General features: G+C 38.1%; 1 protein-coding gene across 3 annotated transcripts in view; it reads left to right on the top strand.

Moving 5' to 3' along the window:
- PITPNM3 (PITPNM family member 3) overlaps positions 1-17,563 on the top strand; it is a 53,112-nt gene that overhangs the window by 22,058 nt on the left and 13,491 nt on the right. For 2 of the 3 annotated variants that reach the window (XM_088066156.1, XM_088066155.1), the window contains 10 exons: positions 1,860-1,907; positions 3,686-3,762; positions 5,741-5,976; positions 6,773-6,962; positions 9,606-9,725; positions 11,600-11,781; positions 13,069-13,238; positions 14,763-14,933; positions 15,983-16,177; positions 16,976-17,124. In XM_088066156.1, the coding sequence (XP_087922282.1) occupies positions 1,860-1,907; positions 3,686-3,762; positions 5,741-5,976; positions 6,773-6,962; positions 9,606-9,725; positions 11,600-11,781; positions 13,069-13,238; positions 14,763-14,933; positions 15,983-16,177; positions 16,976-17,124 (1,538 nt within the window). The remainder of the gene's footprint in view (positions 1-1,859; positions 1,908-3,685; positions 3,763-5,740; positions 5,977-6,772; positions 6,963-9,605; positions 9,726-11,599; positions 11,782-13,068; positions 13,239-14,762; positions 14,934-15,982; positions 16,178-16,975; positions 17,125-17,563) is intronic. The other variant, XM_088066157.1, reaches the window with a different exon arrangement.

Raw genomic sequence — 17,563 nt, 5'->3', positions numbered from 1 at the left:
GAAAAATAAAAAAAGTAACTGTTTCTTAAATCTACCAAATAAAAATTAATTTTTGTTTTGTAGTGGGCGTGTCTTCAGTTTCTATTGAGAGTTATTCTTTTGTGATGGAGAGTTTCTATCTACACAGCCATTCAAAGCTGCCATGGGAAGGAATTTTCTTCATGAAACATTCATTGTTTTACATGTTGTCATTTGTGGAATTGTGTATACAAGTACTTCAGAAGGCTGGTCTGTGCTCTTGGCATGGAGGTCTGGTTTTTGCCTTTAGCTGTCACATTCCTGAGAGCTTCACACATTGTTCCCAAGAGTGAGTGACTGCTGCTTTGCCTCAGCAATGACTCTCTCTATGAGTTAGTGCAATTAATATTTCTTCCCTAGTAAGCTGAAAGTAGATAACAGTTGTGACCCAACCTCTTTGGCAGAGCAACAGTCTTGTGAATTGTCCTGGCAAGGAACTGAAAATGAAAGAGATTGTATGTGAAATTTGGAAATTGCTAATTCAAAGTATTTCCATTCCTCAAAGGTAAGGTGTGGCAGTGTACTGCAAGTACAGCTTTCACTGCAAGTACAGCTTTCAAAGAATGGACTAAAGCAGATTTCTTTGCTGTATATTAAAAGCCTGTTTTTTTTTTTTTTGTTCTATTGATTCCCTTCAAAACCAAATTGTCAACTGTGATAGTTGGAGCACCTGAAAAAATAGAGAATAGTTGCAGAGCTCTTACTTTGTACTGCTGCATCCATCAGAGGAGTTAAACATTATTATTATTATTCTTTTTGTATTAACCCTAGTATGATTTAGCATAACAGCATTTTTAATTCATGAGATTGAGAGACAGTGGCGACAAGTTCTAGAGTCTTCTTAGACACTAGGCAGAAGCTTTCATTGAACACAAGAAAATGAGTGGGCAGGCAATGGCAGCAGATGGAGTTTTATTCACATATCATAGAAGGCCACCAGTTTCCCTGGTCCTTGTCATTTGCTATTCTGTTCTTTGATGCCAAACACATGCAACAGGATGTTGCCTCTGTTGTTGAGTCAGGCTGTGCCCCAGGGGCAGAATTCTGTGTCTGTCGCATGTGTGGAGATACTCAAGTGGCAGGTAGGTTCTGGGAAAAAAGTAGATGTTGCCTGAGCCTCTGAAGAAAGAGAAGATATTGGGAGACCTGTGTTCTCATCCCAGTTTTGAGGGTAGATGTAGATAAAGATAGGCTGATACCTTTGGATTTTGTCATGGTCAAATGATGGCAAAGGTGTTTATCCTCCATGGTAGCACTGGCCAGAGTACTGTAGGAGTACTTTATCTATAGAAAGGGCCTTTATTCCCATGTCCTTATGTCTCTGTACATTAGGTTTTTGTATTTAGATCTGAGTACTTGCAACTTTCCTTGGGTGGGTGGACTGTGGGAGGGAATGTAAGGACAGAAATATTTCTTAAACAACTGCTAATTAAATACTTGTAATAAAAATCTGGTTTGTATTGATAGGTAAGTTATGCCAATTCGTAGTTATTAAGAGATTCAGTGGCTAATGCTACAGGTTATCAAATGTATTTCTACCTACTCACCTCCATCAAATAGATTCCTCCCTACCTACCTATAAGTTTTATTGCTTATGATAACCTTTCTTGAAATGAGGAGTAAAATCTAGCTTCTAGCATACCAGTTTTGATTAATAGATTCCAGAAGCTGTCAATTGTGTCATGTGCTGACCTGTTCCAGTGGAAGCCAATGGGGGTTTTGGAAATCAGCATAGTAGTAGCCAGTTGCAAAATATTTACAGCAACACCGGAGAAAAAGTAAAGAACTTGATGTTCATGTAAAGCAATTTTAATTTGCATTGTGATTTTTTTCTTTTGCAGGTGAAGAGTCTGCATTTTGCTCATCTGGCTTACTACAGGAAAAACAACGTGAGTTGTTCTCATTTTAATTTGTACCAAAGCTATTCAACAACTAGAGATAGTAACAGCACTTGTTAACTAGCACAGGCCTTGTGGTATGTTACATTGAGAAGAGAAATGCATGTGGAGGGATCATGATTCTTTTAAATTTTCTTTTAAATTTAATTATTTTCAGCATGGATTATTATAATGTACCAGGAAAATGCCTGTGACATTATTTAATACATTAGTGCCTTATAGCATTGGCTGGAGTGGTGGAGGTAGGGCACTGGAGGGTGAAGCTGTTGATGTACACAAAGCTCACGCAGGACAGTACAACATGGCTCAGTTTGGAGTGTAGAAGCTTTCAGTGCTTTGTGCTCTGGACTTCCTCCTCCCATCTCTACTTAGGGAGGTGTAAGGAGTGTTGCTGTTAAAACTTCTGAGTGCTGTAAGAATGAAAAGTAGTGCCAAGCCTGGCACTGCTAGGGTTCCTTTGCTGCTGGTGCCTGCCCAACTTCATGAGTGTATTTACATGTGGCTCTGCCTTTGATTTTTCTATGCTTTTAAATTGTTTGTTAAAGAGGAAGAATTGACATACAGAAGTGTGTGGTGTTAATGAGGATGTTTCCTTTCATCACAGTTCTCTCTGGGGACGTTGTGTACCTTCCTGGAGTTCACAGTGAAATATTTATTCCTGCAGCTGTGTTCATAAGCTCATGTGGTCACTAGGTGCCAACCGCTTCCATTTTTGAAATCATACTTTTCCCATCTTGCCTGCTGTGGTAGCTGAAATTATGGAGCATTTTGAGTTGAGATCCTCTGCTAAACCCTGTGTGTTTCTTCTTCCGCTATGCTCTGTAGTAGTCATTTACAAGATCTGGTAGCATGTGTATGTGTAAGACTCATTCAATGAAGAAACTGTGGAACTTAACACAGGAACTATCTCATGCTGTGATTTTCAGAGCAGGATTGAGCTCATTGATGCATGCCGTTATTTTCCTATAAACAGTGCAGTTTGCAAAACTGCATCTGCAGTGTATTTACAGTATTCTTTCGCATTTGTTAATAGAAAGCATATGTCACAGTCTTCATGTGAACATATTTCTTATGACAGATTTGTCATTATAAAGGGCTGGCAATAGTGCAGCAGATGGCAAGAAACGGCATAATTTCTCACAGGAGCATGAAAAGGGAAATAGCAGTTTTCTTTTGGGACTATCACCACTTTATGCTTTGTAGCCAACACAAGTTCTCCTTTTTTTTTTTTTTTTCCTCCTTTAAATCTTTCCTAACTAACATGGCAAAATATGAGGGATATTTGAAACGGTCTATGTAATAAAATAAATAAAAAAAAAGAGAACCTGTCTTGATTCTTAGTATGGGTTTGAACCTTACGTCATGATCTCAGAAGTTTTGGAATCACCATACGAATTCTCTTGTCCTAGATTCAGGCTACAAACTTATTTTTTAGTCATGTATCAAACCCATGCCTTTCATGCTTCTTTGGGGTGTTGAATCACTCAGTGTTTTTCCTTTCACCTGGCTTTCTTCTCATGGCGATTTTGAGATCGGATGTATTCCACATGAAGAGACAGGGCAACAGGTTACTTCCAGCAAAGTTAGAGATGCCAAACTTGCTTAGCGTCTCTCTGAATCACTGGTGAGCATGTATCATTCTGTTTGTCTACCAAATTTCCTGTGAACAGAACTGTATGTCTTGAAATTAGAAAAGTGCCTTACCTCCATAGATGTCTGTAAAAGACATAACAGACAAATATTTACTAATATGTCTCTTTTCCTTTCAGGTGAATTATATAGAACCTCTTTAAGAAAACAAAGGTTCCCTGCACAAGACAGTATTGAAATACATGAGGACAATGGGGTGAGATTTTTTCTTGAAACAAGCTGTGCTGATTTTCAAGGAGTAGACATGTGAAAGTACTTTCATATTGTGTTATGCAATTGTAAACTCATCTCCTGGCTTAATGTGTTTTTCCCTTGTTTAGTAGGTGCACATGCAATCACTGAGAAACATGTAAAAAGATTTTTAGACATTGCATACTTAGGTGGAAATAGGACTCAGTTTTCTGAAGAGAAATTATGTCTGCTTAGTACTTGACTGGGAATCCAGGTTTTGTGAAGCAGATTCAGCAGCAGTCATGAATTTGGTAATAACAGAATCAACTTATTTTAGAAGTAGGAAAGAATCTCAACACGTTGTGGTCCTTCCAGAAAACTGATTAAGGACCTCTGTCCACACATAGGACAGGTAATGGAAATGTCTACCATTTTTGAAGAACTCAGTTCTACAGCCCCCTTAAAATGATGACAGTCATTGATTGACTTCAGATGTCCAGTCAGTTAGTACTTGAGCACCTTATCTAAGTGATGGTTGAGCTACTTTTGACAGACAAATTAATTTTATTCTCTTTGAGTCTTCCTGTGAAAGATATCAGTTAAATCCAGCTGAGAGACTTCTCATACCAGTAACTTCAGCAATATTGACCCCCTTGAATTTTTCCTTTTTGAAGCTTTCATTTCCACCAACTCCTCAGCAGTGCTGCTTACTTACAAGCAGACATTGTCCATGGAAGAAACTACATTTAGCTTTTAAATTTCCCTTTTGAAAACTGGAATGAAAAACCTTATGGAGAAGGAAATTGTAAATCAGTGCATAGAAAAATGGAATGTGAAAAATGCTTGTATGATTCTCCTGTATTTAAGCAGTTACAAATCAGGTCAGAAAAATGCCTTCACAGTGAATACTTCTACTGGATACTTAAATTCATGGGCTGAACAGAAATAGTAGAATAACCTACAATTCTCTCATTTTCAGACATTTCTCTGTCACCATTATACAAGTGCTAAAGTTACTCATTTCCCTTAATTAAATTAAAACTTAAGAATAAACTGTCCAGAACATTGCCTGATTCTGAGTAAATCACCCAATCTAGCATTTAATGATCCTTAGACAAAAAACATTACTGTTGTTTTTGCAGTGTGTTCATATTTGGTCAGGAACTAGAAACCTTCAGGAATCATGTCATTCAAAGTGAAGAAGAAAATAGCCATCAAGATTTAACAACAAAAAAATCTAATCTTTTAATGTATTGCTGGGTTCTTGGAGTGCACATGACTATCAAGGGGTAAAGAGGAAAAAAAGGTGAAATTGTGAGACATTCAAAATACTTTTCCAGTTTCAAGTAGGAAATATTTTGGTTATTCTACAAAACATGCTGATTATTGTCTGTGTATGCAGCTATTCACATATGCGTAAATTCTTTCGTGAGTTTTATGGCTATCAGCAATGGTGCATTTTTTTACTTTTTCTGTAAGTGTTTTTCATTTTAATAAGAAGCTACCAGTCTCAAAAGTCTGAGATAACTGTATCATCTGCTTTTGCTGAATATTTTCATTGGCAGAGAAGTTTGTCTTTTTTGGACTTGTGATGGTTTGAATGAGAACCTTGCCAGTAAATGAAGCAATCACTAGGATAGCTAGACAGATGATTGCTTACGCTGCCTGTGGAGGTTGGAATTTTCTTCCAGTCTCAGAGTATTTAAAGTAACTTCCAATGTGCGCAAAACTGGCTTTATTGATCTGAAACCTACTCTGTGCTGCTGGGTTTGTGTCAGAGCATAGTGGGCTCTATATGATTCAGACATACTTGAATTAAATGGAACACAGGACATGCGCACATGCACACACATGCCCCCACCCACTCCAGTGAAAGCAAGTATCACAGAATTATCACAGTGGGGGTGGGAGAAAAAAAACATCACTGCTAATGTTGACACCAAGTAAACTAACAAAGTCCATAAAAATGCCCCCTCCTTTCCTGTTTTGTGTTTTTCTTGCAGGAAGGAGTTCAACACCAGAATTGTAAAACTCATGTGTTAATTTTGATCCTACATGGGGGGAACATATTAGACACTGGAAGTGGAGACCACAGCAGTAAGCTGGCAGATATCAACACCTTCAGTTCTGTGTTTGAGAAGGTGACCCGAGCCCATTTCCCTGCCTCTTTGGGTCACATCTTAATGAAACTTGTTCCCTGCCCAGCAATCTGTTCAGCAGCTTTCTCTCTTGTTTCCAGGTAAGTTGATTTGCATTCCCTGGTGTTTGGTTATGAATTGTGATTTTGAATGATTTTCTGTGATGCATATATTTCATAATGAAATTTTGTGAATCATTCTTAATCTTTTGCTGACTGCAAGACTTGCAACAATCTTCCATCTTTTTCTAAGTGGATGAATTCGTTTTAAAAAACATTTTTATTGGATATATCCACTTCAGAAGCTGCTTTTCCTCAGTGTTTTTCAGATTGCTGTTTTAGTCTTGAAATTCACACATTGAATGACAGAATGTTTTCAAGTACCATTACTTTCTGTGACATAAATATTTTAAATGGCAGGATAGAGAAATGAGAAAGAAATGCATACTCCTGCATCAACTCTTCTACAAGTGCAAACCAGGATTAGCTGCTGAACTGTGGTGAGGGAAGGAGAGAATCAGATTTTCTTGATTTCTATTCTTGTAAGCAGAGACACTTCTCATTGTTTTGTCTGGGGCTTCCCTAAGTGATTGTTGCTTTTAGAATCTTTTTTGTTGCAGTATAGAGCCCAGAGTTACATTTGAACCTCATGTAGAGCAGAAAACACTGCAGAAGAGTTGAGGAGGTAATAAAGCCTTGGGTTGATATGTAATCATGAGTAATCTTGAGTAATGCCTTGGGTTTTTTAAGGAGTTGAGTTCTCTGAGAAAATGATCCTTCCTGTGTTTGCTCATTGTAATCTGCAGTGGCCCAACCCATTTCTGTTAGTAACTGCTCATTCTCTAGTGCTGTGTGCTGCATCTTGCTGTTTTCCTGATGATAACGTGTCCTTTTCTAGCCTAAATCCTTACAGCTATGATGAGAGCTGTCTCAGCAGTAGTGAAGACCACATCCCACTGGCTGCCTTGCCTTTGCTGGCTGTTTCATCTCCTCAGTACCAGGATGCAGTTGCCATGGTCATCAGTAGAGCCAATCAAGTTTACAATGAGTTTCTCAAATCTACTGATGGGGCTGGTTTTAATGGACAGGTAGGACTATTTTCTCTTACATCAAAGTAAAATTTCTTCAGAGCAAGGCTGTTTCTTTTCAAGCCATTGTGTTGAGGGGCATGAGTTATGAGTGTGGGACAGTAAAAATATGATAAATAAATGTTAGCATGAGATCACCCACACAAAATGCCTTCTCAATGTCCAGCACAAGACAGGCACTTCTGGAATCCTGTGCACTATCTCATGTGGATTTACTCAGCTGTTGGAAGATTATATACATTTTCTCAGAAGCATTTTGACTCCTAACCTCTTACTTTGCTATGCTACAGTAAGCAGGGTACATAGTGGACAAGCATGCCAGCCTGAGACAAATTATCATCTATGTTAATGAGTTCTTCAGACATAGTTAATGGAAAAATTGGGACACCTTTAAGATCCTAAGAAATCCAATACTGAACTACAATTTCTTCCTTCCCTTCATGACTATAGTAATAAAACAATTGACAGTAAAGAAACATAGAAGACAAATATCAGTTGCTAGCAGTGTTGCAGATTTCCTGTCTAACTCTGGGGAAATAATGCAATTTTTCTGGTGTGACCCGCGCACTGTTTCTTTCAACTGACAGTAACTGTCAGTTACTGTTCCTGCTTCACCATCTTTAGTCTACAAAACCTCCTCTATGCTTCACATAGAAATATGATATTGATACCCTGTGTGAGTTACTGATATTATTCATAATGGGGCTGTCTACAAGGGCCAGGAACATGTACTTCATTTAAGTACAGTGACCTTCACACTTCAGAAAAAGAAAGAAAATACATTTAGTATAGAGTATAGTGTAAACTTTGAAGGGAAGCATGTGTCTTATTACACAAATTCTTTTCCATGACACTAATAAGATTATGCTGTGATATGTCAGTATTTTTAGACTAAAATTTGGTTGGAAGCCATTTTTACTATGCACAGTAAACTGTTCTTGATTAAAGCATAAAACCAGCCCAGCTGCAGTGACAGAGCATTATGAAAGGTGAAATTATGTAAAGAATGATATGAGTTACAAAGATAATATGAACATTTTCTCAGTAGAACTTTAGTATTACAATTTTTTCTTTGACAAAGCTACAAAAACATCTCCCTGTTGTGGTTTACAAATAATATATATTACTTCCTGTGGAAGAGTCTGCTTGACTTCTCTATGTTCCACAGAATATTCACATCAACTGCCCACACTGTTAAAATTGAAGTGACTTCTCTGTGCTCTCTCAAGTGCTTTGCTTTCCTCCTTAGATAGAAATTTCAGCTCTGTCTCTAAATAAGTCCTGTACTGATTGAATATATATTATATATCTTGACATGCATCCTGTGTAGATCTTTGTTTTCATATTTTTGTCTCTTCTGTCAATTTACATTAAAAGTGCATTAGATCAGATTGCCTTTTTGATTTTATATAGTATCTGGAACAAGTTAACTGCCTTACCTTAATGCCAATAGTAGTAAGGATTAGAAACACAATGGTAAATTGAAGAAGATATTGCCAACTCCCTACAAAAAGTGCTGTTAATTTTTTTGAGATTACCTGAATCATAAGATTTTCAGCTCTTTGTGGACTTCATTATGCAGCATAGGAATTTGAAATCAGAGTAAAATGACATGCTATTCAATTGATCAACTTTAGAAACAGAAATGCCTTAGGATAGATATCTCCTCGCTACATTTTGATATTTTATTTTTTAAAGTGTTTTTTTATAATTTTAGTTGAATACAAGAGATGTACTCACTATAGGAAGAGTGCTACATGGACATGCACCGAGAGGAGTCTGAGGTTTTTCCCTACCTACATCTTGAAAAACTCGCTTTTCCTAACATTCTTCACTTCAGAGAAAGCATGCACAACATCCTGTATCCAAAACTTGTAGTTTATTGTTGTAGTCAAGCTGAATTTAGAAGTTAAAGTTTGTAATATCTTCTGTTATGCTAATCAGATTTGGGAACAACAGATTAGACAATTGCTTCAGTTTGAACATCATAAGGAGAGGCTTGCTGAAGCATGCTATCAAGCTGTTACTCATGCTCAGACACAGACTGGGGAGCAGGGAGAAAGAATCATCTCATGTGGGATGGGGAGGTGTTCAGTGGAATTAGCTTGTGAGGGAGATTCTAGTGTACCATAAAATTACTCTTGAATTCCCAGTTTTCGTAGCATATGTATTTTGAATTGCCATACTTTGAAGATAGCCTCCATGTGAAGCAAGAATGACTCTTCCTGCTTAATACATAATTTTAAAGTTTTGTTCTCTTGTCATGACAGGGGAGTGTCAATCTGTAAGGTTCTCTCCCCTGTATGACTCTGAAGAAAACGTTAAGTGGCTTAAAGTCTTTGTGACACTGGTCCAGTGATCTGGACTTAATGAGCTGGAATCTGGCTGCAAGCAGCTGGAAGAGTTCCAATCCATTTGGCAGAACTCGCACTCATCAAAATAGTCCCTGGGGCAGATATTCTTTGCATAGGGCATATTTCTGGTGATAAAAGAAAGTAGAAAAAAGTAGCTGCAATATAAATGAAAGTGCAAAAACCAGTATCAAGGGGATGAAGTAAGACAGAAACTCCTCTGCAGTACTGTGATGCTTTTTGTCTCTTTCAAAAACACTTGCTACATCTTCAAAAAAAATCTTTTTTTCAGGTGTGTCTTATAGGTGACTGCATTGGAGGAATTTTGGGCTTTGATGCCATCTGCTATAATTCTAATACAGCTTATGAGAGTCGGAACAGTAGCAGGAGAGGAAGCATCAGCAGCATCCAGGTGAAGAGAAAAAAATACACACAGCTGAAACCCTATAGATTTATTCCATGGAGGAAATCAGCTCCAGAGGAAATTTAAGGATTTGGTAAATTGCCATGATAGAATGGGATTCTGCCTGTGTATCAAAAATTTGCTGTTAAAAATTAAGTTGTCAACTTCAGTTTTATGATATACAGAAACAAGTAGTGAAGGCTTTATCTGTTAGCCTTTAAAGTAGGATTACCAAGTGCTCTGTATGGTCCTTAACTGTGGATGCAAACACATCCTTGATCAGAAGTCTCTGGTAGGCTGCCATTTTTGTCAAAATATTTTCTTTCCTTTGTTCTTTCTTTCTTTTCACCTGGGATCTGGGATTCCTTACACTATTGCCTGGGGGTAGTCTAGTATTAAGATATACTATGAATAAGTTCTAGTGACTAGTGAAAGAATGCCTCTTTCTTTATAAGGAATGCAAATCACCTGCGGACCTGTGAATGAACCACTGAGTGTCCATGCAAGTGCTGCATTTGCACAGAAGAGAGGATTCATTCTCCCTGTGATCCAGGAAAGATTTTATGGTAGTAAAAGTACAGGTTTTAAAGTAATGCTACCATGTAAACTTCATTATTGTGTGCAACACACTTGAGAAAGAAAGTAAATGAGAGTTGGGAGATAGATGTATGCAAGAAGGAAGGGAACAACTTTGAATCCTTTGTGCTCTCTTGTGCAATGCTGAGCCGACTTTGCAGTGACTTTCTCTAGGGTCATCTCACAGAGATCTGATCCCATTTCCTTCTAAAACTAATTTTTCTTTGCTCATTGAATTTGGCTGTGCCTGCCCCTCCACTTTGTCTAATGAGGATGCTATAGACTGCCATGAGGTCTCCCATCAGTCCCCTTTTCTCCAGCCTGAACAAACCATGAAACTGCAACTACTCCTCATATGACTTCCCCTCCAGACCCTTCACCATCTTTATAGCCCTCCTTTGGACACACTCTAGCAGCTTTTGTATCTTGTATTGCTGTGCCCAGAACTGCACACAGGACTCAAAGTGAGGCCACACCAGAGCACAGCAGGACAATCACCTTCCCTAGACTGGATGGCAATGCTGTGCCTGATGCACCTCAAGGTGCAATTGGTCCTCCTAGGTGCCAGGGCACACTGTTGATTCATATTCAACTTGCTGTTGACCACCACCTCCAAGATGTCTTTCTGTATAGCTGTTCTCCAGCCTCTCGTTCTCCAGGTTTTATGCACAACTATTATAAAAAACAGATCTTGCATACCTCATGCATACAGATCTTATGCATGAATGGGGTGTGAGGTTCAATCCAATGGCATTTATTTTGAAAAGCAGCATCTGCAGCATCAGCTGCAGCATCAGCTGCAGCATTATTATGCAGCATGCAGAATTATTATGAACAAAATAATCTTTATGATATGATACCACTGGTCTCTTGCACCCTGCAGCAGCTAAAATTTAAAAAAAATCAGATCCCATATCCATGGAACATGATGAGCAAGATCATTAATGTTTTAATGTGCATTTTGTGCACTCAGGTAAGACCCCTTCTGATTACCTTATGATATTTATAGTTCTCTGAGCATGATGAAGTCATGATGGATAAAGCTTTTGTGTTAATCCTGCTTCCCACCCCTTGCATCCCCCTCCACCCTCAAATTCCTGATTCTCTTTCCAGTTTTTGGGCTATTATCTTGAAGAGAAATTTAGTCTTCATCTCTTTCCTTTCTGCTGCAAAGAGAAATTTTTGATCCCTTCCACCCTTTGATGGATAAAGTGAGGTCATATGTATAAATGTAGGCATTTCATATAAGCGTTTTTATATTTTATTATCTGTCTAAATCTTCGCTTTGCTCTGTTCATTTTCTGAAGGATAATCCACTCTTAGCAGAGGACTCCAGTCTGGGTGACAGCAAACACCTGAGCAAAAGCAACATTGACATCTCAGGAATCATGGAGGATGAGAAGCAAAGGCTGTCGCTGCCTCGGAAACAGAGTGACTCATCCACTTACGACTGTGATACCATAACCCAGCACCATGCGTTCCTGTCCAGGTAACCAGTGGTTGATGACTGAGTAAAAGAAATGGGTTTGCCATTGAAAGGAGCCTGTTGGCACCAGAGCACAGAGGCATTATTATTGGTTGTAGTATGTTTCTGGAGGTTTGCTTAAAGTTCTCAGAGAAAACTACGGATTTAGTGGGTCTAATATGAACATACTCATATCTGGGGAGTTTTTTATTTAATCTTTATTCAGTTGTGAGGGCTTTGAACATGCAAAAATGAATGCACAAAGTTCTCCTTTCTTCAGTACAGCTCACTCAAAACAAGATGGATGAATACTTATAATTGCAAATTTCTGTTACTTATTTCTTTATAACAATCCCTCTGACTACACTTTCAGGACTTTTATTATTGTCTGGTGAGAATTATAGCTTTAGGTGTTCCCATTGTTCTGTGAGCTATTCAGATCAGCTTTAAAACAACAACAACAAAAAGCCCTGCATAAACATTTGGTGTAAACAAAAGGGGGATTGGAGGGAGAAGTTAACTTAATTTTCCTTTATCCTGAAAAACCTTTTAAATACATGGGATGGGAATGTAAGCATTCCCTTTGTCTCATTGTTCCTGCTGGTTCTAAGCTATTTGGTTTTTTACTTACCTGAATTATTTGGGCTTTTGTTTCCTCTATTTATCATCCTATTTCCATTATTTCATTTTGAGTGATGCAGAAGAGGAGTGTGCTACTGTGTGTTGAAGTTTCAGTTCTGCTAGAGTTGAGTATAGGGCAGACTTAGTACTGTGCCTTACTTCAAGTCTGGCATTTTTCTTACTAGCAGGTTAAGGTAATTCTGTAGTCTTGCTTTGACTGAATGTCCTTTGCTTTGCTTTTGTTGACTATTCTGCATTCATTTTGAAACCATTGCATTGTCTGGATATCAATGTGTTGTAGAATGTTTTCCCTCTGAGACAGAATGGTTGTTTTTCTCTTGTCTGCAACTGAAAACATGAAGATGTTTTTGGTCAGTCACTTTTAGGTTCTTTGTAGGAGAAATACTGTGTTGTATTTAAAACAGTAAATTTGAATATTCATGGTCCTTGCAAAACTTTACCAAGTGTTCTGTAGAAAAAATTGCAGGAAACTCTTGCATGTTGAAGGTAGTAAATTTGCTGAATAGCTGCACTGAAAATCATGGCTGCTATACTGCAATATCATTTTACAGTTTTAAAATGTTTGGATCTAAATGGCAGAGCTAGAGCTTTCTAAGCATCCTGTTTCAGGAGTGTTCTTTTTTTCTGAATGCCCATCTTTATTTTTGATTAAGTATTTTCTTTGTTCAGCATACACTCAAGCGTGTTGAAAGATGGTGCAGACCTTCCTCCAGTGGATTCCAGTCTCTCAGAAGTAAATCTGGGCCGATTTGAGTTTGAGGTGTCTGATTTCTTCCTTTTTGGATCACCTCTTGGTTTGGTGCTGGCCATGAGGAGCACTGTTCTGCCTGGTCTGGATGGTAAGCTCTTCTTGGGGTTAAAATACAGGATGCATAATGACCTTTGTAAACAAAGAGGCTCATAAAAAAAGGAGGTGAATAAAGGAGCCTAGTTAAAGTCAGGGAGAGAGGTAAGTTTCTTCCTTTAAGAGATGGGAACATCAATGTAGGTGGGTACTGAGGGGATGAGGATTGTTCCAGAGCTGCCACTGCTCACTTACAAAAGTGTTATATTCTGCTGTTAATCATATATTCCATGTCATAAATCATGAAGCTTACACTTCACCGAGGATCAGTACTTGAAAACAATACCAAAAAGAACATCTCTGCTTTGTTCACCATTACCTCTTGTTCATGTCTGGCTTCACGGGTGGATTTGGCCCTCGGGTAGGTTGCTTGTGAGCCGTTCTTCCTCTCTAGTAACAGAGCCTAGTGATCAGACACAGAGAGGATTTTTTTAGTTTTATTTCTAAAGCATCTGGATTTTTTAAATTTTTCAGTTAAAAGCTTACTTTTCATTATTCAGCACATGCTTTGTCTCTTTGCATGGTATGAGCTTTGGATAGCACTGCATTTTTAGTGGAAATGATGCATTCATTTATCAGATGAGGGAGAAAATCTGTTGCAATAATGAGAAGAGACAACAATTCAGAACTCCAAGGGATTTTCTTTTTCCTAGCCAGTAGTCCTTTCTCCAGTCTCTGCTCTGCTAGCCTCCAGACACTTCAACAGGAAAATTTCATGTTCATTACTAGTATTTTAAACTATTTTCTTCAAATTAGCTCTCACTTCCATCCTTCCTCTGGTATCCTGCAAAGGAGTATACTTTGAGAGCAGCTCAACTGATGGGCCTTTCAAACACATTCTGAGGTGAGCAGTGTCTACTTGAAGCATTATTAGCCTTTAGAGGTGCATATGATAAAAGAATCCCATTTAAAAGTGTTAATTGTGACACAACTGAGAGTAAAACAGGCAGATTGAAAGCTATCATGCAGACAGTTGGAAATTAGTTGAGAAGAGTCAGGTGTCCTCTTTACTGAAATGAAAGGTAGAAAGCTACCTGAAAAAGTGACGGGTAAAATTCAGATGTGTTTATGTATTTGTTTTGTTAGAATCAGTTTTTTATAATAAAAGGGAAGGTTCTGCTGTCCCTAGGTTTAAGTTGTCTGGATGTCACAAGCCCATCAGACTATTTTACTGGTAAATATTTGAAGTGCTGAGCATCACAGCTATAATGCTCAATAATATGTTTACAAGATTTTTAACTTCTTTTTTCTTCTTTGCTTCCATCTGTTTCTCTTCTGCTGCTCTTCACATTTCCTATGTGCCTGCATCTCAGATTGTGATGTCTTTGTAAACTCCTGTGCAGTGAAGTGAATTCCTTGCATATGAAATAGGAAACAATTCAGTTAAATTTCTTTTGGCCACATGTGTGCTAATCTGGAGGTTGCAGAAGACCGTATTAACTATGTTTCTGTACAGACTCCTTGAAAATTGTAAAGCAGCGATACTGACCTCTCTTTTTCTGTCTCATTCTCATCCAAGTATGCCAGGTCCGACCAGCCTGCAGCCAAGTGTACAGCTTCTTTCACTCTGCTGACCCCTCTGCCTGCAGACTTGAACCATTGTTGGAGAAAAAATTCCATCTTCTTCCTCCATTCAATGTCCCACGGTACCAGAGATACCCACTAGGGGATGGAAGATCTCACCAGTTAGGTACAGTGCCTGTTTTCATGGCTGTCATTGCGTGTTGTTCTCTTAAGTGTTCTCTTCTTACACAGCTCAAGAGAATTTGAAATAGCAATGTGCTGGTATGCTAGAAAAAAGTCATCTGGGACTGAGTTAGTACAGATACACAGTAAGTGTGGAATGAAGAAGATTACTAAGAAAAGATTATTCTTATACATGAGGTTTGTGATAGTAGATGTGTTAAAGAGAAGTTTATACCTCTTTAGGAGGTGATATCACTTTTCTAGTTGAAGAGTCACTTGGAAAATTCCATGTCATTGACTATAATTTTAAACAATTTATTTTTACAATTAGTTGACGGCTATTTCTTTTGGTCACTTGTCCATTAGTTTGTTGTAGATACCTACTACAACATATCAGACCACTGAGCAGTCTTAATTGCTCTTCTCCTAGGTGAGTTACTAAACAATAGTTATGTTGGTACTAAAAATTTGAATACAGGAAAAAAAACCAGAAATAGATTGATTTCTGGGGAAGAAAGAGAAAGGAGTGGATGAGCAAGATGCTAGTAGAAGGAATTATGTGTTCTTGACCTTATAGAAAATTAGGTAAAATCACATAGTCATGAAGTATCTTTGACTTTTTTCGTGTTACGCAAAAAATTACATTTCACTCATGTCAGAAATAGGAACAGAGAAGTATCACAGACTCCCAGGGCTGTGTAATTCTTCTCAGGAAATTACTTTAAATTGAGTAGGGTTGAGTGTGAAGTAAAATAGCATCCCAGCATCACTACCCAGTTAGGAAGATCCTGGCCAAAAGCACCCAGCTGCCATTGCACATTCATGGCAGTAGAGTGTGTCCTTTCTCCATATAGTCATGCTGTGTCATGCTATTCTCACTCTGAAGAAGCAAGTTTCATCCATGGCCATTAAAAGTGATATTATTCAGGAAAATGCTCATTAGCCCTGTATTTTAAAATAAATGAATAAATAAGTAAGATAATACACACAAACACTAGTTTCGAAACCATGGTGTGCATTCTTTCTTTTTAATGTTATTTTTGTAACCTGCAGGTGATGCTCTCCACAATCACAGTGGTCTGTTCCTTGAGAATAGCTCTTTGAACATACCTTTCTCTCAGGAGAATCCTGGATCTCCAAGTACTTCTGATCAATCACAAGGGAAAACAAGAAAGTTGAGCTTGGGCAGCACAAACAGTGAAAACTCCGGGTCCACTGAAAGTTTGCCATCAGCATGCCTCACCAACAGTGAGTGAAGCCTGGTGCCATGTGCTGTTGGATATGGCAATAGCCTTTCCCTTCACATTGTTTCTGTGAAAAAATTGATTATGAACAGAAAAGATATCTGCTTGGAATTTGGGAAGAATGACAATAGCCCAAGTTTCTGCAATTTTACATAACACAAGTTATCTTCCTTTTCTCTTTGTAATTAGATAAATAAAGTACTAGAAAAGAAGTCACAGTTTTATATTAAGGTGCCACTTATAAATAGCCACAAGAGTTGCAAACCAACAGGGATTTATGATCATGTTCCAGGTATGAAGCAGTATAGGTATATAAGATTTGTTACTCAAAAGTGCTATAAAACATTATATTGTCCTGCTGTGGGCGACAGTCATATGTCTGTCTGTCTGTCTGTCTGTCTATCTATCTATCTATCTATCTATCTCAATATTTGCTTTGCTGTTGGGGAGGCATTTGCAATTCTTATCCTATAACTTGATCATAAAAGTACTAGTCTTTCACTGTACATTTTCCATGGACTGGAAAGCAGTGGGGATCATGGTGAGGTGATTTCTGCTTCCCAAAACTTGGACACAGAAGAACTATTTAGGTGGCAGGCAGTTAAGTGATCTTAAGTCAGACCTTACTTAAGAAAAGTCAGTAAAAACAGTACTTTCATGAATGACAGATACCTTTAACAGACTCAAAATGTCAAGATTAAGAAAGCAGAAGACTTAATTCCATTATCTAGCTTAAAAACGAAGACAGCAAGAAATTTATTTATATAGAAATGTTTCGCTATTTTGTTTCATTTTTTTGTAGTTACTGCAAAGTGGTGGGGAACAAAACGAATAGATTATGCCTTGTATTGTCCAGATGTGCTGACAGCCTTTCCAACGGTGGCCCTGCCACACCTCTTTCATGCCAGCTACTGGGAATCAACAGATGTTGTGGCCTTCATCCTAAGACAGGTAATTGATATTTATTTTTTTTTCTCTCTGCAACAGATAACCTTGTGATTGTTAATTGCATTTTCCAAGGGTCAGTCTTGTAATCTTTAGGTCAGTTAGATGGCTAAGTGCATCCCATACAAATTCATGTAGGAGTGACAAATCTGGATTTATTGGAGAAGTAAAGGGGACAGTGAGCCCACCATTAGCACTGCTGAGTTTGTGACTGGTAATATTGCACTTTCATGCATACCTCACCTGTCCCATGCCCCAGATCAGTTTTACCCTGTATTATATATGAATTTTATCCTGTTTTTGAAGGAGTAGGCTATCTCCAGCCTTACATAATTATATATCTCCCTATTAAGTATCAAATTACTGGCATACATCTGATAGTAAACCAGTTTGAAAGTACTGCTTCCATAAGAAAGTCAAGTCTCTCCTTTACAGGAGACTTTCT

Source organism: Pseudopodoces humilis, chromosome 23 (genome assembly GCF_049639895.1).
Source record: "Pseudopodoces humilis isolate 2021_Gansu_Grassland_sample_001 chromosome 23, ASM4963989v1, whole genome shotgun sequence".
In the NCBI taxonomy this organism is placed as follows: Eukaryota; Metazoa; Chordata; class Aves; order Passeriformes; family Paridae; genus Pseudopodoces; species Pseudopodoces humilis.
Note: the sequence above shows the minus strand (reverse complement) of the source record. Positions and strands in the feature narration are given on the sequence as shown.